Genomic DNA, 23,196 nt, shown 5'->3' with positions numbered 1-23,196 from the left:
TTACTTTTAAAGTCCCTCTTCGAATTAGGACAAGGAGTATTTAGAATAATAACACTGTATTCTAAGTGGATGGTCGGTCAGCAGAACTGGTTAAGTTTAAGGATCGTCTCCAAGGAATTCTTAAGTATGAGGAGATCTGCAAGTTCATTTCTGCAGTATTTGGAACCACATATTATCTGTAATAATACTTCACCGCGCACCTTAACGCACACTTGTGGTTGGCGATTTTTTTTCTTTTTTTTATGTCATCTTCCACCTTCTTTACAAGATGAGCAGACGCAGTGACACATAAAATAGTCATCACTACATGCACCGCGGTTCATCTCCTCTCTCAAAGAAGACAACTTTAACGGGCTGATGACAGAAGATGATACAGCTGCGGCCCACATTTGAGTTGTGTCTGTACAAGTTTGAGGAGAAGCATTTCACCACCAGGGATTCGCTGTTTGCTTTCACGGCGTCTCGCTTTGAGGTGAGCGCTATATGTGTTCGCTACTGTGCCAAGATCCAGCGGTCCAAGCACAGCTGCTCAACGAAACGAGTTTGCGCCGGATATGAGCTGTGCCCCGCTCCAAACAAACTCTCGACACACTATCAAGCTGGAGGCGCCGCTATCACGAGGCATAGTACTATTTTGTATGTGTCTGCGTTCTCCGAAGTCTGTCGTCCTTTAATTGCCCTAGGTAGAGGAAAACGAGGGCACAGATTCAGAATGTGGCTCGATTGTCAAGCAACGATTATAAGAAACTCTGTAATAATGCTGCAGCGTCTGCTGTTAATACTACTATTATTTTGGTGACTGTGGATAAATCAGCATTCAGTCACATCTGAAATAGAAGGCGTGCACAAAACGAATGAGAATATAAATGAGGATGGGAACGAAATGTATTGCCATGTATCTTCGTGGTAAAAAAATGTTGTACATTTAAATCTTATTTCTCTGCTGTCGTATTGCGACCAATACATGGGCGGCAATATTCATTATATATAAGCAACGATTTCTTTACAGGGGCTCTATCGGTCAAGAAAGTGACGATTTTATTGCCGACAGGAGTTTGAGCCAATGCGCTTTCCACTCCCAATAACACGCCTTCTCCTCGCACTCCGTGAATCACAGGAATTAACGCATGGGCTTGCATTAGTTCCTGAAAAAAAATGTCCCGTCTGCGAAGTGGTCGTTATAGAGTCGGTATACAAGCTCGGGTTGGAGCAGGAAATCGGTCATGCTCTCTCAAAGAAACCATCCCCCCCCCCTCCCCCCCATTCGGCACAAGCCATTTAAGGAAATCACGGAAAACCTGAATCTGGATTGTCCGACTGGGCTTTCAATCTCCGTCCTCCGGAATACGAATCTAGAGTCTTATCACTGAGACATCTCGCTGACTTTGATCACTAACATGAAAAATTCATGTAGTAAAGGTGAACTCAGTTTAAGGGAAAATACCCAACCTTAACGTCTAGCTGCTCACCCGTCCTTGGAAATATGACAGCATTGTTTCAAACTGCATCTGCATGTGTTCTGTCATCATTACAGTCTAATGTAGAGTTGGAGCGCACAGTTTTTGTTTTTGTCCTACAGATAGAACACAGACTGCAATTCACAGTCAAATAAACGCAATTGCCTTCTTTGCTATAAATAACTTAAGCTTCTCATCTCTGCAGCTGTTGGCCACTGACCTTTCAACTAGTTCCACTTCCCACTTGTTATATAATTCTTACGATAACATAGTTCGAATACACTGATTGCTGATGCCTGAGTCTAACCTCCAAACCAAACAAGCCAAGCCTGCAGTCCTTGACGAAGCGCCTCGGATCGCGCGGTCCACCTTTCAGCCACGTGGGCTCCAGCTGATGCCATTCTATACATATTTCGATGCTTAGACCTTAACAACAGCATACAGGAGTCCTGAATCCTACGATCCAGTACAGAAAGGCATACCCAATACCGACTGAAAGACGAGGGCCCGAGTACAGAGGCGCAGCAGGGGGCAAAGGACACACCTGTCGCAGTAGGAGCAGAGTACATGGGGTGATCCATCAAGCAAATCATTACCCTTATCTGGCAAATTACGCACGCTGCCGCAGATAAGCCGCGAGCACGATAGGTGCCGTACGAGTTACGCAAACAGAATAGCGGGGTTCGGGGAATTCTCCCCGTGGCGCTATGTTTTGTTTATGGTAAAACCGAAAACAAATGTTGCAATGTGCAGCCGAGGCGGCTGCTCGTTGTCATAACAGGGCGCTGGTTGTTGGGCTGCGAAGTTCAACACGCCGGAGCGACGGCAGCGTGCTATTTTACAGCATACTTACAAGTTTTCTAGGTCAGCGATTTCAGAGCGTACTTCCTAAAAATAATTCAAAAAATGGATCACCTCTCGACAGACCGAGGCCACCTTGCTTGTCACAAGCCGATTACGAGACTTTATAATATAATAATTTCCTGTTTCCGCATACGTCATTGCAAGTGCATGTTTTCCTTGTGGCTTTCGTTGGAAAACGTTAATCAGCTTTCTCCACATCTTACATTTCCTCTTCATTTTTGAAACAGTGCAGATTCGCGCAGTACTTACAGACAACGTCATACTTTTATCACATATGAGAAGTCATGGATCACAGAATAAAAAGTCGAGCATGAAGCTACTTTTGATATACTGTATTATCAGACAGCAAAACAGTGAAAAGAAAAACAACTTCAATAGTATCAAAACAACAGTATCGCTAATCCATATCAACACAGAGGTTAACTTGGGATGTTCTGGGAATGACACGATTCTGGTTCACTGCAGTAGTTCAAATAAAAACACGCCACAGTATTATCCAACAGAATATATTATTGTGCGTTTCAACAATGTGTAACAGCAATAAGCGGCGTAACGAATGGTAATAAGTATTCAGTCCTCGCTTCTACCCCCCCCCCCCCTACACACACACACACACACACACACACACACACTCTCTCTCTCTCTCTCTCTCTCTCTCTCTCTCTCTTTAAAATTTTTGTCTAAACGACAGACATCATTGTTCAAAAAATAAACTGCAAATAGTTCCACTATCCAGTTCCGACCAAGGTTTTCTAAAGGTATCCATGATATATCAGGCGTTTTTGGAAGTCGTGACCCGTCTCAAAATATTCCCAATTGCGAGCAGCTTTGTGTCACCTCTAGCCTGATAGAATATTTGGCTGAAAAGAATCAACTTTTAAGACAGCCCATCCTGCTCTTAAGATGTCAAAAAAAGTCAGTTTCAATCATAAAGTCATCTGAAATGATTTACTACTGTTTTATTACCAATGACAATTTAATTCGTTTCTCTGAGCGATTAAATTGGGCAGTGAGGATTATTCTTTCAGTATCACGTTATGACATTAGTTGAACGACTATATGGCGAACAGCGACCTCAATTACACGCAGTAACTCGCCAAAGATATCACATCTTCTGCTGGAGGAGTAAATAAGTCCTAATCAAGAGTCACATTGCAAAACGTAAAATCTAATGACGTCAGTCAGTACCCCGACTACATATTTCCAGACAACGCAATATTCAGATAAAATTTCTCTCAGAGAAAAATAATAATATTTTTGTGGTGTAATGAACGCTAGCTTTTCAACAAATATCTCGGAACACTACGGCCTTGGTACGAGTAGACAGCTAAATTACATGAAAGTAACACTATCTTACTGGCACGAGATGAGGAACTTTCCAGTACAGTGACCGCAGGCTTATCTTCTCCCGCTCTGAACGCATCTTGCGAATAAAGAAAATTTGCCGCCCATACAGTCTATGGAGTGCTGAAATGGAGAAATCTGGAGAATGGAACTGCTGTGTTTCTATTATTTTCTCTGTTATTTTGGAAGGTTAATTTTATTTGTCGGTTCGTAGGGGACAAAATAATTTTCTGGAATTAGTAGTTCCACACCTACACTTCCTTTTATTAGTTCTATATGATCCGCCACTTTCAAGCACCCACTCTCGATTAAATGAGCTAAAGCTATCACGCTGCAACCTCACGTCATAAGCGCACACAGACTAAGACAGCATGTGAATGCGACGTATACCATCCTGTGTATGTCACATTCGTGTGTAATCTTAGAATCACTGTAGACAGCGATAAGTCAGGTTGCAGATTCACAGTTTTCGACAAGAATGGGCGCTGGGAGTGGCGTTGCAGATGTTAAAACTAGTACCAAAGCATCAAATAAATGTAAAAAAAATGAAGGATAGGTGTGGAGCTGACAGATCCACAAAAGTATGAGAGTATAACTTTCAATAGTGCAGATGATTAATGAAGACAACTATTTCATCGTTTACATGCTAAATATTTATCTACTACAAAAAATATACCTTACAAAAAGTGAGTACCTTTTATCGCCCTGTATAAAGAACTGAGAGAGATGATGATGTTCTTACTCGCTGAATACCGAAAAATATATTTCAGTTGATAATATAAGGTACATTATGATGAAAACGAGACATATGAAAAAAGTACGTAGACTTTATCACTTCAGAAGAAATCGTCGTAACTGTTAATACATCTATTCCACGGCGAGACAAGACTGTCAATGCCTTCATGGAAAAATGTTTGCGTTTGCCTATGGAACAATGATTGTACCCAGCCCTCCACCTCTTCGTCTGACTCAAATCGACGTTCACGAATGTCTTTCTTCTGGGTTCCAAAAATATAGAAATCGCATGGGAAGAAATCGGGACTGTATGGAGACAACGTAAGGATTTCCAAGCGAAATGTTTGCAGCGGGCCTATTTGTCGCAAATGTTGTTTCGACTAAGCTCCAATTTTCGTTGGGAGCCCTGACATAGTCTCCATACAGTCCCGATTTTTTCCCATGCGATTTCCCTATTTTTGGAGCCCTGAAGAAAGACATTCGTCGCCGTCAATTTGCTTCAGACGAAGAGTTGGACGGCTGGGTAAAATCATGGTTCACAACTGCAAACATTTTTTTATGAAGATACTGGCCATTTTGTCTCACAGTGGAGTAAATGTATTAAGAGTTATGACGACTACTTCTGAAATAATAAAGTTCACTTACCTTTTCCTTGCGGCAATGTTTCAAGTGCCGGCCGCGGTGGTCTCGCGGTTCTAGGCGCGCAGTCCGGAACCGTGCGACTGCTACGGTCGCAGGTTCGAATCCTGCCTCGGGCATGGATGTGTGTGATGTCCTTAGGTTAGTTAGGTTTAAGTAGTTCTAAGTTCTAGGGGACTGATGACCACAGCAGTAGAGTCCCATAGTGCTCAGAGCCATTTTGAACCAATGTTTCAAGTCCTGGTGAGTTAAGTAGTTTTAATCTACTTATAAGTTTAATAATAATGTACACTACGCTGCAGATTGAAGGATTCATTGTTAATCGCTACATTTTTTAGTTTTTACTTCCAGTCCTGAGTTTTGTCATGACATCGAGGAAAGCACCCCGAAAACGTGTAAACAGAAGAGTGAGAGCAGCTGTATTTTGTTGCTCGGACAGTACTGTCGTATACGCTTTTCTACCTTTGAGCTGGCTGCCCATGTCATCCGTCAATGACAGTGGCATTGGAGTCACATGTATGTCTGCTCAACAGGTGGCCGCACAGTAGGGATAAAGCGCGAATGGAGCGACGGTTAACGTGTGTTACGTGAAGTAGTGTGAGGTAAAGTAGGACGGATGCCAAGGCTGTACGGCCAGCGCCACAATTCGTCAGAGTCCCAGCTAAGACAAACATATGGACGCATAAAGCATAGGCCGCAGGACGTACGGTGTCTTGTACGAAGACGGTAAACGCCAAGTGTGCCGTGCGGCGGCTGTCGTCGGCGATCTGGGGAAAGCCTGTGAGTGCTGGCGGCATTTCCGGGCCCTGGCCGCTCGCGCCCTTGGTGCCACCTTCAGACCACCTCCAAACCTCTCACACACACACACACACACACACACACACACACAGGCGGCGCGTCTCCACAGCAACCCGGGGCAGATACTGCGCTCCGAGGGGGTGCCACAGCAAAAGAAACCACCGCAGCAGAGCGGTGGCGGAAGAAGGGATGCAACGAAACAGCCCACAGGAAACAGGAGTGACGCTGGCAGAGTGATGATATTTCACCTAATTTTGCACTCTACTTTTGGTCGCCTGCCTGCTAGATTTCGTCGCTAACGCCAGTCAGTAAAATTTACAACGTCGGTACGTATACTCATCGGTGAGCATAACTTACACTACTTCCTTTCCGTTCAATATTGTTCAATATCAGAGTTATGTGAGGCATTAGATTTCGAGTATTTATTTAATGCAACAATCGAACTGTTGCCCACAAAGCAAAACAATTCATTTCACCCTTCCTCCATTTCCATTTCAAAGCTGCCGTAATTAACGGTGTTACCCAATTTCCGCCCGAGAAGACGACACGCCTTGCTGTTAGCGCCCGCCGGCCTCAGTTTTATCACATCCGCCGGCGTGGGCTGTTACGTAAACTCTAGTACTCGGGCAAGAATCTCATTCACAGGCTTCACTCTTATCGAACGCCCCAGACGACCTTATACCGCGGCAGCCGGTCAGGACCGATTTTCTGCCATCATCAAGGGCCCCGTCTGCTCTAGGCTGGACAGCTCATAATGTGACGCTCTCATCACATTAAGAGCTTGCAAGCTCAGATGGTTCAAATGGCTCTGAGCACTATGGGACTTAACATCTGAGATCATCAGTCCCCTAGAACTTAGAACTACTTAAGCCTAACTAACCTAAGGACATCACAAACATCGATGCCCGATGCAGGATTCGAACCTGCAACCGTAGCGGTCGCGCGGTTCCAGACTGAAGCGCCTAGAACTACTCGGCCACACCGGTCGGCGAGCTTGCAAGTGCCGCTTTTAAAAGCTGCCAGACTAAGGCAAATTTTCGTTCCTTTAATTCAACGCTCAACTCAAGCAAAGCGTGGATCTGAAGCCTACCCCCTTCCTCCTCTCTAATGTACAACACTTTATTCATAGGCGTTACTTCATGTTTCCATCCTCATGCAGTGAGAGAGAAGAAAGATATTGCTAATAGATAGATTAGTTAGTGGAAGCAACAGATGCTATTGATATCATACACACGACTTAGTGAATCTGTAGAAAGTACACGTTATGATACTCTCTCATTCAACTGCTTCCAACTGAACTGCTCAGGTACTGTCGCCGTTTCGCAAGGCAACGGATGTTCCACTCAAGGTATTCTGCGAATGACGAAGGTACTTGAATATCTTCGACCTCTCACATTCAGCTATTAAAAGGCATTGATTTTGTTATTCTAAAATCAGATTGACAGATTCTGAGATTCTTATCGCTCTACGGACAGTTATGACGTACAGACCTTCGCTAAATATAAATGTTTGTCAATGAATGGAAATCATGCTAGCTGGACAATCAGTATACGTGCTCTTATCTTCTAATGTCTACTGAAATAACGTCAGCAGGAGGAAAAACTACGAGAAGACAGAGCCCGTCGCTTTTCCGAAAGTACCTAAGACAACTGACTGAAGATTGAGGCATATTAGTTTTTACAAACTTGCCTCCGGCAACGTCACAAAGCAATGGAACTACTCTTTCACAGTGCTACCAAAAGAAGGAAGACAACAAATACATGGGGGAGCATGACGGTATAGATCCTCTATCACAGTTTGGCCTTGCGTTTGATTACAATCTGTTACTTATGCTACTCTGCGGAAGTAGACGAACGTCGAATGACATTTACAACACAATTTATTCAATCATATTTCCACTAAAAGTTTCTTAAATTACAACAAAGGAAGAGTTAAGCCCAGTTTCCGGCATTAAGCAACTTTCCTGCGTTTACGACGATTTTGAAAACTAGTGAACAGATGATGATGATGATGATGATGATGATGATGATGATGATCCAAGCCACTCGGCGAGTGCGATTTTCACTTGTGAAACGACGATGTATCCGTATATTGGAATTCTGGGAAGCAGAACGAACACCGAAATTAATAACACTCAACGAGATACGGAGCTTGTTCACACTTTCGTGAAGTTTTCAAGACAGCACTCACATGATTTCAAGAGTGCAGGTATCTGTGCGTCATCCTGAAACAGATACCTGGATATTCTTTCAACTTTTTCAGCTTTCGTAATGACGTATTCCAAGAACGGCGGATAAGCGTTATCTAACCAGTCCTTCTCCGAACGATCACGAAGTAGCGAATCAAAACACTTCACACGGGAGATACGGCAGCTGTAGGGCCACTTCCATATCGACAATGTGTACTTCAGACTTTACCGCGAGGATTCAAATACCATTTTCATTGCACTTTGTAACCGAATGCTACGTAAAAAATGCACTTGCAAGTGGCCAGAAAGAATATGGACATAGACCAGGACGGGCCCTTAATCAGGAAGACCTCAAATCTCTCATCGTACATACATGCTCTGACCATACTTTAGATTATCATCGGCAACACTTAACAGCGCTCTGGAATAGTTTGACGCAGTAAACAACATACAGCGAAAAGACAATTGCAAACGACGTGGTCCACCTCCACCGCTGGACTGCGGCAATTGCTTGAATGGGATTACAGCAATATCTGTTGCAAATCTGTTAAATACCTTGCCGTCTCCCGGAGCTGCTTAAAGCGCTGTACATTATCTTAAAGACACTAAAATTCTCCCAGAGAGCGGAGGAAATCAGAGGAAAGAGTGAACATTTACTGACTGTGACGGAGTCTAATTGTCTCCGACAAGTCACAAATCGATGCAGCAGCAAGCATTCTGCTTTCCTCACACATATCTGCACAAATGCAGTGACGTGTCGAAGGTCGGTAATGGACCAGGACATATGAAGGCGGACCTCGGCCTAGGTATTGGTAATTTAACAGACACGTCACTTACAAAATGGCGAGGCCCACGAGAAAGACAGGCCGCGGCGCGTACGTCACGAAGGTAGTCCTGAACTCGCTCGGACGCTCAGCTCAGCAAACGACATGCTTTTCTAAACCTGTTAACTCGCAGCTGGGCGTGTAAGTACTAACGAGAATTGCTTCTTCCATTGGAATCTGCTATTATGAAGTCTTACTGATTAACAGCACTACAACAAAATTTAATTTAAGATCAATACTCGATATAAATGGTATAATGATTTTATAGCATTTAGTCTCTTCTGCTTAACAGTACTCATTACATTCTGGAACTGGTGCCTTATGCAACTGATAATCATTTTAGCATGATTTATTTTTATTTTTTTTTATTTTTTATTTATTTATTTATTTTTTTTTTTTGTACGCCAGTACAGCCGTAACAAATTATAAGTAGGCCCGTGGACTACCCATCGTATAGGACTAATAACAGTGAGATTCCAGTAGAAGATTAAGTTTTCGTTTGTACGGACACGCCTAGTTACGAATTAACAGGCGTAGAAACGTAGTTTGTCTGCTGATTTGAGTGAGCTAGCGAGCGCAGGACTATCTCCGTGACGTACGCGCCGCGGCCTGTCTTTCTCGTGGGTCTCGCAAAATGGTCACATCATTTCATGTGATAGAGGTAGCTTGTTCTCTTTATTTTTGCTCGATCTTTCACCACATGTCGAAGAGACCATTTCTAAGAAACCCTATCAAATGGACCGAAGTCAGTGGTTCTCTTAGCTTTTCACGCTGTAGCCAGTTATGATAGTCTTCAATAAAATGTATGATCCGGGAACTTGTATTTCTAGTTATATATGCTAAATTTTTAGTTGTAGACCTATAAACTTAACCCATGACAACAATGGTACCTTGAGTAGGTCTGCTTCGTTATTTACAGAATAATTTATGAGAAGCCATCACATTATGGAAATGATGTGGTAGCTGTTATTATCTCATAAGATGCTGTCAATAAATGATCGTGTACGGAGATGGCATTCCGTAAAGTAACACCACTGGAAATATTCCGAAACGCTAAAAAGAAAAAGAGAGATATACACGATGTTCCGCAATTCATGTTAACACATTTCTAGGGGTTGTAGAGACTCTAAGTTATAGGCGCCGGCGCCGTAAATGATATATACGTATACAGGGTGATTCCGTGATGGTGTTACACGCTTTCAAGAATGATGGAGAAGGGTAAATGTATCAATTTGAGGTAAGGGTCCCTGTACCGGAAACAAAAGAATCGACAGTTATAAGTGAAAACCGTTTTGCTACATTTATCCGTCTCTATCACCCTTGGAAGGTTTTATCACCATCACGGAATCACCCTGTATATAAAGGGTGAGTCAGGAGGAAAAGTACGTGCTTTGAGATGCGACAGTATTAGTGATTCTGAACAAAAAATTTCATGTGGACATAGGCCCTATTGCGAATGGTTTCCGAGACAGAACACGTTTAATATCACTTTTGTACGTTTTTCTTTAATAACTTGAAAACCGCACACTCCAACGAAAACGTGTCTCAGTACACAATTAAACTGAATTAAATTTGTTACGAAAAAAGATCCTATTTATTTTTTGTCGAGGACAACAGTTTGCGCGGAGATCGCGAGAATATTGAAAAACTCGCGCGACGCGCCTGCTCTGTAGCTTATGTGCTTTTTGTAGACCACTTTGAGGTAGTTTTCCGACTTGATAGACCACAAGCGTCCTGTATCAAAATGTTCGTCTCAACTTCCTCTATATTGCTGTGGTATGTTGTAAACAATGACAATGAATAATACAGAAAATAAATATAAATGTACATTACAAGTGTACTATCTCGGAAACCATTCGAAATAGGGCATATATCCACAACAATTTTTTTTTCTCAGAATCACTAATGCTACCACCTGGCAAAACACGTACCTTTCCTCCTGACTCACCCTGTACATACATACATTTACATGCGCCGGTGCCTACAACTCTGACGCTACGTAGCGCCCTTGGATGACGTTTTCGGACAGGGGTTCCTATGTAAAACATGGTCTACTAAATCCGCTCTACAACTACTAGGAATGTGTAACATGAATTGGGAAACACCTTGTATAGCTGGAGGCGTCACAAGCACATTAATTATTTGTGTAATGACACCATGATGTCCAAGTTCGCTGTTAATCAGAAACATTTTACTACAGAAAGATGCCTGGACGTCAGAGCAACTGCACTTTCGTCTTTGTGTGAATCTCTACTCGAATAAAGCAAAACAAAAAGTGCACTGATCAGGCCAAACTACCGATATCCATCCTAACTGCTATTACAGGCAGTGCACAAGTAGTTAGCCGGCCGAAGTGGCCGTGCGGTTAAAAGGCGCTGCAGTCTGGAACCGCGGGACTGCTACGGTCGCAGGTTCGAATCCCGCTTCGGGCATGGGTGTGTGTGATGTCCTTAGGTTAGTTAGGTTTAAGTAGTTCTAAGTTCTAGGGGACTTATGACCTAAGATGTTGAGTCCCATAGTGCTCAGAGCCATTTGAACCAGTGCACAAGTAGTTAGTGCTTCGTCGCGCGTTACATGTGGCCCACAGACGAATTACGGAACCGCATTCCCACATTCGCACTAGAAAAATTCTCCAACTGCTGTAATCGTTTACCGAGACTAGATGAGACTTTAATACTTTTAGGTCGCTCTCTTGTCCCACCGGGAATTTCTTCTTCGGCCTAATCATGTCAACATATTGATATACGGCAGTCAATGTGATTTACATAAGACCTCGATAAAGGCAGTGACAGTGACAGACAGCAGAATTAGCGATTGAGCTCCGACTTAAAAATCCATGCCTCATCAGTGAAAGCTTTAGCTGCGACTATCAAACTGTTCTTAAGCGCAGGACTTTACAGCAGAGTTAAGTTTATCTAAGCTGATACTGGCAAGTAAGACTAAAGCAATGAAATGCCAAGGGGTTCCTTTTTCTCTTCAACACTGCTCTCTTTGTGATGAAATCCATAGATAAATAACATCATATATTAGGAAATAAGTTTTAGACGGTGAAAATCTGAACGCCTGGAAGAAAAATACTAATAAAAAAATAGCAAAGAAACAAGAGAAACACTAGACGTCACCTTATTCGTCTTGCTGTCAACAAACAGGAAGCGGTTTTACTCTGAGTGGGATTTTTCTGTGTTACTCCTGCACTTCACTATGCGGTTCGCAGGAAAACGCATTTTGTAACCACTCGGCCATGCGTGAGTCGGGACGTCCAGGGCCCTAACAACGCCGCTAGCAGTCACGCGACACTACTGTCCCCTTTGTGTATTGTTTACATCAGTCTTTCTTGGAAACAATTAGGCTAGCATTTTTTTCCCTCAACTGAACGCCATCTGCTTCTAAATGCCGCGCCTAGAGACATCACTTCCAGCAACGTCTCTCAACGCAACTCTTGTACTGGATCTAATGTACCTTCATACAGTCTACCTCACAAGCACTGCTTTCCTGCCAGCGTACTGTCTCATTGTTCCAGGCTTCAATACCTCCCAAAGTCTACAGATTTCAAAATAGGAAAATTCCTAACTGGCGTGCCAGACCTATATTCCGTAAAAATGTGTTTAAGTATTTTTCAGGCAGAGACTGCGTACATTACGTGATAACTGACGACCAGGTCACGGTATACCGTTTATAGTTCACCAGTATCGCGCCAAACTGAAGACTACACGAAAGTTGGTACACGAGCCTGAAGTTTCACGTCTCGTCGATGGGCAGCATTAACAAAGTAACAGCTCACTAGGGGAAAGTTGGAAGCAGGGGTCTGTTTTAACCCGTTTAAGGAACAAAACCCAACATTTGTCTGAAGTGGCTTACTGAAGACACGGGCAACGGACACCGGGATTGTCTGTCGGAGATAAGAACATTTTCCTTGCAGTGTCTTTAATCTATCCAATAACTCGCTTCGTCTAATTTTAATAGGGAAGATGGACGTAATTTTCTTCATTTCCACAAAATTCTTCTAGCAGTCGGATAGCGTCGTTATGTGATAAAACATCGCAGCCGGGTGAAATCTATGAAATGGACTTCAGCCGCGAAAACCTACGCTTATGTAATTTTCTTTAGTTTACTCGTAATACGGTCCGGCAACGACTAACTATTGTTTAAAATCCTTGCAGGAGCTTTACATATATTCTCTCTTTCTCATATATTACACAGACGGTACGCGCCGGTATGTCGCACCCACACCTCTGACAAAAAGAGCGTTAAACTAACGTTTTAAGACGTCTAAATTTCAAAACAAGATCCGCCGTAGATCACAGTACCGGAATCTCTTTTTAGCACAAGAAGCACTATATAATAGGGTACATACAGGGTGTATCACAATTAATGACGTAAACGCATACAGTTGAAAGTACACGATACTAGAAGCAAAAAAGTCTCTGTATACATAGGGCCGAAAATGCAACCTTAAGAGCTACGAGCAATTTTTCATCTTCGATACTGTGAAACAAATCTCTTCTAGTGCAAGTTCTCTGCTATCCATATTTTGGGAAGTAGCAGTATGGATCAAAACAGGAAAAAGAAGTCCAGTAAACTTGTGGTCTAAAACGCATTCCTTAAGAGCTATGAGCACTTGCTCTTTTGAAACACAGCTCCCAAAATTTGGAAGGCAAAGAACGTGCAGTAGAAGAGATTTGTTTCACAATACCTAAGATGAAAAATTGATCGTAGCTCTCAGTGTATGCATTTTTGGCCCTATGTATACTGAGACTTTTTAGCTTCTAGTATCGTGTGCGTTTACGCAATTAATTATTATACACCCTGTATGTAAAGTATCTACAACTGTGTCACTGCAGCTGTCGTGTACTTCGTCAGTAGCGTGCTGTTAGGTGAAAATTGACCCTGGTACACGATATAAGGGGAAGGCATTTCGGAAGAGGACTGTAAGTTCACCGTTAGTTTAATGACTTCAGTAAAGCCATTAAGCTGCGTAGGGGACAGAGACCAGGTAGTCTTGCAACATGCAGCCCGAAGGGGCTGCTGCTACATTTGCGGTCTCGCTAGCGGAGATGGCTCTAACGGCATCTAGTGATAATATCGGTACAGTTATTCGCAGGCTGGCTGCAAGGTATCGCAGGGGAAAGACAGCAGGGAGTTCTTCAAACTAAGTGAATATCACAGTGTACCGAAAAAAACTGTCGCTTTTTGATCTAACAACACGTATCAAAATCCCGACTGGGTTGCAGTAAAGTTACACAGTTCTCTTCCTTCACTGTATGTATATACTGAAGAGAAGTCGTGAGTGTGTGTGTGTGGGGGGGGGGGGGAGGGGGGTAACTTTCCTGCAACTGAGTCGGAATACGTAAACATGTTAGGTGAAACACGCGACAGTTTTTGCGCAGCACTGTAATGCTCATCAGTTGGTTTGGACCACGCTCTGCTCTCCTTCACCTACGATGCCTTGCAGCCAGCCTGCGAGTAACTGTACCGATATTATCAGCAGATGCCATTAGAGGCATCTCCGCTAGCGAGACCGCAAATGCAGCAAGCAGCCCTTTCGGGCTTCATGGTGCTATACTACCTGGATTATGTTCTTTTGCAGTTTAATGGCTCTACTAAAGTCATTGCACTAACGGCGAACTTACACTCCTCTTCCGAAATTCTGTCTCGTTAATTTTGACTTAATATTAGATCACACAATGATTGGACGACAAGTCAAGAGAAAGGTACACGATTCACATTAAATCTCCCATATTTATTACAACGCAGGCTGAAGCACTCAGTACTGACGAAGTACACGTAGGCGGCCGGGGTGGCCGAGCGGTTCTAGGCGCTACAGTCTGGAACCGCGCGACCGCTACGGTCGCAGGTTCGAATCCTGCCTCGGGCATGGATGTGTGTGATGTCCTTAGGTTAGTTAGGTTTAAGTAGTTCTAAGTTCTAGGGGACTGATGACCTCATAAGTTAAGTCCCTTAGTGCTCAGAGCCATTTTTGAAGGACACGCAGTTACGGATGCATACTTTTCATAGAAATTTACGTGACAGGAGACTGTGCCCGATACCTCTGCTTATTCGAGATCAACATACATGCACATGTACTACAAGTCGGTGACTAAAATAATATTAAAGTCTCGATCTTTATGAAACTACATTGTATTATGACCCTAACTGTTTATTTCTGATGCATGGACATCTTACTGCAATCTCCAGCTGTTAGATCAATGTCCGAAACGTTTTAATGAAAGGAATAGACAATTTAAAAAAAATGGGAGAGAGAAAAGATCTTGTTTAAAACCGAACCTTGCAAAAAGAAGTACGTATCATCAAAGGTAATAATCCCTACGACAGCAGCAAAAGACACTACTAAGTTTTATAAAGAGTTGCCTTTGTTTTCAGATGCCAAAACTGTTATAAACATGTACCTTAAGCCTTTAAGCATGCCAGCAAAGAGTTTGTATCCAAACCGGTGACTAATTTACGCTTTCCTCTCTTCTGTTTCACAGATCCGAACGAGACGGTGTACATGATCTGTGGTGTGCTAATTGCCATGGTCCTGGTGGCACTCATCATCGTGCTGCTAGCTCTGACCATCAGGTGAGTGCTGGGGCTGACAATATATACTAACGGAACATCAGTAGTTAGATGTACGCTCGATTCTTTTCCAGGGCAAATGGATGATCAGCTCTGTAGTTGCTGGCTAACGCTCTTCCGTAAAAACGCTACCCGGATTTAGAACCATCGACCATCCTTCGGCGATCAGTTTCTTATCCGTATAATTTAGTTGTTTTCGTGCCTAGTTACTCGGTAAACATGCAAAATACGTTACTTAATTTCCACCGTCACCAGTGCTCGATAGGCGCCAGATACGTTTCCAGTGGGGCGGGGCGGCGTCGCGCCCTTGACATTAAACGCTCACGATAGCGCCATTGACGTCCCACAGAAGATGCGAAATTCATACACAAACTCCGAAAGCCAACCAAACAGGAGTTTTGCAATGACATAACCAAACACGTGAGGCGCTTCCGATAGATTTCCAGCGGACTCAAGTTGTTTCTCGTGGCAGTTAATGCTTAACTGCCTGTGGTGCAAGGGTCTGGTGGTGGTGGTTAGTGTTTAACGTCCCGTCGACAACGAGGTCATTAGAGACGGAGCGCAAGCTCGGGTTAGGGAAGGATTGGGAAGGAAATCGGCCGTGCCCTTTCAAAGGAACCATCCCGGCATTTGCCTGAAACGATTTAGGGAAATCACGGAAAACCTAAATCAGGATGGCCGGAGACGGGATTGAACCGTCGTCCTCCCGAATGCGAGTCCAGTGTGCTAACCACTGCGCCACCTCGCTCGGTCTGCAAGGGTCTACCACCATATCATCTTCTACTGACCTTCCCTGTTGATAAATCAGTAGTAAACAGAAACGAAAGCGATTACTGTACTTCGACATCAAAAATTTATAAAACACAATGTATGTGCGTGGATAAGAGGGGGCGGGGCGACGGTCGGGGAGGAACCACCGGAGTATTACATATAATTTCATTGTTAAAAACCATTCAAGCTGTCGCCTTCAGGCCTTAAACTTCTTTTACTAAAAACAATGTTTAAGACCTGAAGATGACACCTAAGAGTGTGAAACCGGTTGTCTTAAATAAAAAATATTTTTGCGATCTTAGCTTTTGATAGTTTTTAACAATTGAAACAGATCTCCCTTCAGTACTCTCATAATGAGAAAATTCAATATAATTTCATATTCTTTCCTTCTACGGAATGAACAGAGACAAAAAAAAGCGTAAATGAATGACTTAGAAAGTGCATCGGTACTCACGCAGGAAAGTTCTCGTTATTGTAGGAGGCAATGTAGTATTAGGATTTTTATTAAACAACGGCTATCGTAACGTTACCAGTAAGCTTTTTTCTGTACAATGCCTCAGAGAACCCGTGTCACTCATTCGGTCTGAATAAATTCTTATGATGACCAAACTCTGGACCAAAACTCAAATTTGCGTACGTGGAAGTCCTGCGAATTAGTGGTTTCCACCATCGATCAGTTACACCTTACTACAATTTTTCATCTGCCCTATCTCCCTATCCTTACGCATGACTAATTCTGAACATGAACTGCACTAATTTCCGCTTAGGTTCATATCGGCACCCCAAGGCCTGTAAGTGATCGAGCTGCGCCCAGGGATATCACAATAAGGCTGTAGTTGAGCTCTGTGGTACAATATTACAGTTTCTCTTATGTTCACGATAGGAAGCTAGGTAACACACCTTACACGCACAACTTCCTCCGAATACGTAAGTAAGAAACGCACGGCGAAATTGCCTGTATGCTGACATTAACGTCAATTCACCCTGCTCAACCACAACAATATCAAAAATGGCTCTGAGTACTATGGGACTTAACATCTTAGGTCATCAATCCCTTAGAACTTAGAACTACTTAAACCTAACTAACCTAAGGACATCACACACATCCATGACCGAGGCAGGATTCGAACCTGCGACCGTAGCAGTCCCGCGGTTCCGGACTGGAGCGCCTAGAACCGCACGGCCACCACAACAATATCGCTAGTCAAGAGAAAAAAGACAGAACTGGTGGTTTCTATAGCCTTGGCTACGTTGGCCGCTAGGTTTACCCGTGCGCTTTGTGTGTGTGTGTGTGTTTGTGTGTTGTGAGAGGAGGAGGGGGGATGAGCGCTAATTACGTATGCATGCATCTTCCTGCAAAATTTTACGCAGGGCACGTGACTGTGTCGCACACACTATGTAGGCCTACCAAGGACGTTGACGCGTCGATATGCAAACTCGGCAGAGGAACCAGCTAACAACTCTGGCCTCTCCGACGTGCCCGATTTTTACATAAAGCTTAGTCTGCGAGTTGCGCTGTGCCCGGCTCGCATCGGTTCGCCAGAAATAGACAGCTCCCTCCCCTGAGTCAGCTCAGCCCGCCGACAGACACCAGCGCAAATACACAGCGGCCACTGCACCTTCTGCCCGCGTCCGTACAGAGGGTACGTTAGACTGCCGCCACTGCAGCCAGAAGAGCCTACTGCTCTTCTGCCAACCTTAATAGTCACGTCTCTGGCCTCCAGTTTGCTGATAACTAAACTGTCCCAAAACTTTATAAAAGAAATTAACGTTTTCAAAAAGACACTGTTCAAAAGAAACTTGAATCAATTTAACAGATTCTCCCTAAGCGTCTTAAGATTACCACTGCGTACCAATTATCTCACTGTAAGTCACTGAAACGTCATCGCAGACACACAGAAAGCTTGTCATCTACGCCGTGTAAATCAACATCTATTACTTTTTTTCCAATTAATTCGTTACCGAACTTTGATTTTGTTGCGAAACACAAACTCTCCAAAAGTACGGTTCAATACACTTTTAAGTTTACAAGACACTCAGCAGCATTTCTTGAAAATATTACCTCACTTCATAAATACATTCCATCGTACTAAAAAGCAGATACGGCAATCGATAGACGCCTTGCACGGTCGAAGAATAGTAGTACAGATTCTGATAATGCAAGTACAGCAAATTTTATACGTTTAGAAGTGTACTGTCATTGTTCATAGCAGAAAGATGAAGCTGTACGATTAACTGCACAAAGAGAAGCAAAAAACAGCATCACAAAAGTTCGAAGTTGTCGAGAGTCTACACGTACGGCAATGCACCGCACATTGATTTGCTGTAGCTGAAAGTAAAATATATGCAAAGAAAGCATCTAAATGTGTGGACGATAAGTTCGCGGAGGCACTGTGCAACTACTACTTTGCCGAAGCAACATTGTTTGTTTCACCCATTTATTTCTTCAGGTTCAAATGGTTCAAATGGCTCTGAGCACTATGGGACTCAACTGCTGAGGTCATTAGTCCCCTAGAACTTAGAACTAGTTAAACCTAACTAACCTAAGGACATCACAAACATCCATGCCCGAGGCAGGATTCGAACCTGCGACCGTAGCGGTCTTGCGGTTCCAGACTGCAGCGCCTTTAACCGCACGGCCACTTCGGCCGGCTATTTCTTCAGGCTCTAACGTCTTTTCACATATTCTGGGGACAAATAAAACACCAGTTAATTGAGTATGAGATAATACGATTGTTGCAACGTGGTTGCACGGTCATTGCAAGGTTCTGACCCTGTAATTTCCAACGATTTTCAACTGGTGGAAAGACTGTAACAGGGCTCTTTCACCATCTTGAGGGTAGGTAAAGAGCTACTTGAAGGCTAAGTACAGACTCCGGTTTTGAATGACAGCTTCGTCGACTGCGAGACAGCTATGAGGAACAGATGACCCTCGAATGACACCTCAGGCCGACGATAAAGCACATTGGCCTGCGTCTTACAGAAAGTTCCTTTAGTTTCATATTGCCCTGGGGTGTTTAGACTGTGTACTACACATGCAGAAACGTAAAACGAAACCCATCCTATCCTAAACTTACCGAAGCACAACGCTTGCATCTTCTCAGCGCTGCTCAGTATACTGGTTGATAAAGTTCACAAATGCTTTTGTTTCTCCGTGATGTTCCCATCTTTTACTCCGGATAGAAGTCGAGATGATCGACACTTTGACACAGTACTAAAAACGCTATTTCCATCCATCGGCAGCAACAGCTCCTCGACATAACTACCGACCGACAATTGTAGCGAGCGACCCGCTGAGCGTGCATACCGAAATCTCCGGCAGGAAGTTTCTCGCGGGCCTCACGGGGAACACCTCGCAGGCGTCACAAGTTCGGCGAAGGCGCCGCCGCCTGTTACGTCACCACTTACACGCCTGTTTCTTCATCTGTGCAACAGACGCCGATACACAGAGGACACATTTGCGCCACGATCCCAATGTTTGTACACACCGACGAACGAAAAAGTACCCCAGTCTTGTTGTGACGTCGCTGCCCGCTCCCAGACAAACCTTGCGTCTATCGTAACCAAGTTGGTAATATCCAGTAATTTTGTAGAGTGAACTGGCGTCCAACGTCAGCACACAAGCTGTTTGATCAATCGGAACTTCTTTACGTATTCGGAGGAAGCCGTTCCTGAAGAGTCTGTCGTTCGTTAACCTAGCTTTCATGGAACCGCTTTCTGCTGTCACTCCTACGATGCCCATATATAGAAACACTGAGGCGGACAAACCTGAAAAGAAGACTCAAAAGTAGTGGTATGTGACGACAGGTAATAGTGCGGAGGAAGAACTGTAACATGTTGAACTGTCAACGGATGCATGAAGGAGACCACTCATTCGAAAGCAGTCCGAACTTGGGTTTTGTCCTAGGGTTTCTCTGTCGTAAAGATTTATTTACCACGAAAGCGTCATACTGGTGCTCAGAGGTACTGAAAAGAGCCAAGTTTAATGGCAATATTTCGATAGCCGTTATCTGGTAAAGAAAACAGTAAACGCTGCCCTTGTAGATTGTAATCGCCAGACGTGTTACGGATATTTTTGGTATACGAGTTGTCTGCAGTCTTCATCACAAAACAGTCCTCGAGAAACTGACAATAGCCCCATATACGATTTCTTCACAGCCTTTAAATTACACCTTCAGCGGCTACTTAGTATTAATGCTGTTTGTGTTAAATGATCGCTCTAGAATTCGGATTTCCCGTTCTCTAAAAGTTTTAAACGCAATAACGGCAAATTATTTGCCAACTTCAGTACTTCATAATACTGCGGTTTTTCCACATTTCTACCACCCGGTCGACTTCCAGGTCCAATCCCTAACACAGTATTGTACGGACATGGCAGTTTGCGACGGTTATCTGCTGGACGGCGCGCCTATCAGGAGGCGCCTGCCAGCGATACTGTGAAACTCGCTCGACGACACTGCTTAGTGAGGTCGGCGACAGTTGTAGGACTCAGACCGCAACTGTTCACCTCTATCAAAAAGGGAAAAAGAAATGCCCTGGGGAAGACATGAAATAATGTGCTGGCACGATTACTGCGCGTATGCAACCATCCATGTAAGCTATAGCCGTGCAGATGCGTTTGAACTGCCTGATACGAAGGCTGAGCGGCCAGATCGCCTCTCCTGGGACCAACAAGGCAACCGCGCGCGGAGATGGAACTATGGTTGGTGTCCCGCAGCGCTAATACCAAACGCACCCTCTCACAGATGCTTCAACAGAAAATATAGCGCATCCCTACACTCGAGTCCCGTCAGTTCCGTATATTAAAAAAAAATTAAGAAACAAATGTTCCAGTACGCTTGAAATACTGCAGTGGACAGGCAAACTGAAACACTGGAGGTGGCATTTTCGTTACAAATCAAGCAGTCCTTCATCCAGCAGTAGGTGCAAATGACTGATGATGATGTTTTTATTATAAGTTTTACGTATACGTTGGGTTCAAGAACTGCCTTAACACAAGCTAGAAGCTAAAGTTAAAAGAAGCACTAAGCTAAAATAAGTAGTTTAATGCCGATTTTCGACGTTACTGTGGTTTTCTGGGGATGGTCATATGATCCTTATTGCACTGTCAAAGCTAGGAACACACAAATTTTTATAAAAGATGTGATAAAAGAACTCAAAGTACACCGTCGAAGAATGTATAAAATAAATTTTATAAAAGATATCTGACAAAGATATTACACAGTGTAATAAAAGCCTAGTAGACACTTTACAATGTAGTACAGGTCTATGGAATGTGATAGCTTTCCTCCAGCCTGACATGCAATAATTATACCAATATTTCGAATCAAAAACTTGTAATTTCTCATATACGCAGTACACTGACAGACTTGGAAAGTCATGATAAATACACTCAAGAGATCCTAGGTGTAACCTGTGCGGAACTCCAACTCGCATGTAGTACGCACTACAGCAACGGCAACCTGTAACATCTCGTTCTATGTACGCGGTTCTGCATCTGTTCTTACTAACTGAAAATGATGATTTTATGTAAGGTTCTAGTTTACATGTGCGTAAACATTTACACCTTTCATAAATAAATACCAAAAAACCATTACTGGGTTAGAAAGTTAAAAATTATTACGAAACATTGCTAGTCACAGCATGAAGAAGCATTGGAGGTGACACTAGAAAACTGATTATGGAGCCTCGAAAGTCTGTACATACGAAATTAAAACCTTTGTATTCGTCAGTTTAGAAGAAATCGCGTACTTCCCTCGCGCCAGTGACGCCGCTGCGCTTGTTTTTCCTCTGCGCAGTCTCGCTAGATAGAGGCTGGCCGCCCCCTCCACCGCTCCGCCAGCCAATGGGAGGCACGTGTCTGTGACGTCAGACCTCCGGTTTAAAACGAGTGCGGGACGGTGCTAGTAGTTTAGATGGGCCTCGCTCAACGGTTGTGAGCGCACGCCGCAGCTCGCCGTACGGTGTTTGCTGTTGTGTTGGCTCAGCCCAAGTCAGGTCTTAAGTGCTGTTGTTATTGTTCGGTCGTTGTTCGTCGTGTGAACCGTCAACATTTGTAGATGCAACAGTGATTCGACGCCCGCGGTCTCGTCTCATTATAAACTAAACAGGCTAGGCACTGCCAGCCAGTTTACACTTTCGCGTGGTTCTAAATACCGCCAAGACGCCTTCTCAAAAGAGCACGTTAGCCAGCAAGCTGCTAGCTTTCATCCTGAAGCCCGGGAAGAAAATCGAGAAGATGATTGGACCAAACTCATCCGTTTCTACCTTGCGTCTGGCCCGCAGCAAACTGCGGAAGAGAGATGACAACCAGAGCCCGCCGCCGCGGCATCCTGTGGGCGTCGCAGCCGCAGCAGCAGCAGCGACGACAACGACGACGCAGATAACAGCTGTGAATCACCTCAACTGCCAATCTGTCGCTACGGTGTCTGCCCAGGTGACAACTACCATCCTGCCGCCACCCGAGGCCTGCCCTGGGAGCACAGCAACGACAACAGTCTACCCTCCGCAGTTTCTGTGGCAATTTCCACCACCCTACTCGCTGTACAGCAACAACCAGGTAGATATGCAGTTTTTGTAGCGTAGTCTTTAACAATGATGTTTCCGCGCTAGCGTGAGTGGGTGCAATACCGTATGATGTTGGCCAGAGGCGGCTGTGTATAATGAATGCATAGTTGGGTGTTCCATGTCGCATTGTTTTACTGGTGAAGACAATTGTGGGAGTTTAGAAACGAATCGTTCAGTTATAAGTGATGTGAAAGTGTGTTATTGACATGGCTTTCGTAACCTGAATAGCCAATGTGAATTCAGTGTGATAGAAAATTACATTTTAAGTAACGTTTACCACGTTATGAAATCTGAAAGTGTGTTTTGCCATGACGGAATGAATACTTTCATTAAGTACTGTGCTATTAGTTTGTGAAGCATGCGCTCGAACAGCTGTTGGCCTACTCACGCTCGCTTGGATTATAGAATTACCGCATGATAAATGTAAACAAAT

At 43.8% G+C, this 23,196-nt stretch overlaps 2 protein-coding genes across 3 annotated transcripts in view; one reads left to right on the top strand and one right to left on the bottom strand.

Annotated features, from left to right (window-relative positions):
• The window catches only part of LOC126249026 (PAX3- and PAX7-binding protein 1), a 159,517-nt gene that overhangs the window by 73,501 nt on the left and 62,820 nt on the right, over positions 1-23,196 (bottom strand). The window contains exon 1 of one of the 2 annotated variants that reach the window (XM_049950652.1): positions 19,274-19,434. The exons of the other annotated variant lie outside the window; for it this stretch is intronic. The gene's annotated coding sequence lies outside the window, so the exon portion shown is untranslated. Of the gene's footprint in view, positions 1-19,273; positions 19,435-23,196 lie in introns of those variants that run through there. 2 annotated transcript variants of the gene reach the window in all.
• The window catches only part of LOC126248391 (uncharacterized), an 824,863-nt gene that overhangs the window by 798,543 nt on the left and 3,124 nt on the right, over positions 1-23,196 (top strand). The window contains exons 4-5 of the mRNA XM_049949378.1: positions 15,338-15,428; positions 22,482-22,755. Of these exons, the coding sequence (XP_049805335.1) occupies positions 15,338-15,428; positions 22,482-22,755 (365 nt within the window). The remainder of the gene's footprint in view (positions 1-15,337; positions 15,429-22,481; positions 22,756-23,196) is intronic.

This window comes from Schistocerca nitens, chromosome 1, assembly GCF_023898315.1.
Source record: "Schistocerca nitens isolate TAMUIC-IGC-003100 chromosome 1, iqSchNite1.1, whole genome shotgun sequence".
Classification (NCBI taxonomy): domain Eukaryota; kingdom Metazoa; phylum Arthropoda; class Insecta; order Orthoptera; family Acrididae; genus Schistocerca; species Schistocerca nitens.
This window is presented reverse-complemented; position numbering and strand designations above follow the sequence as displayed.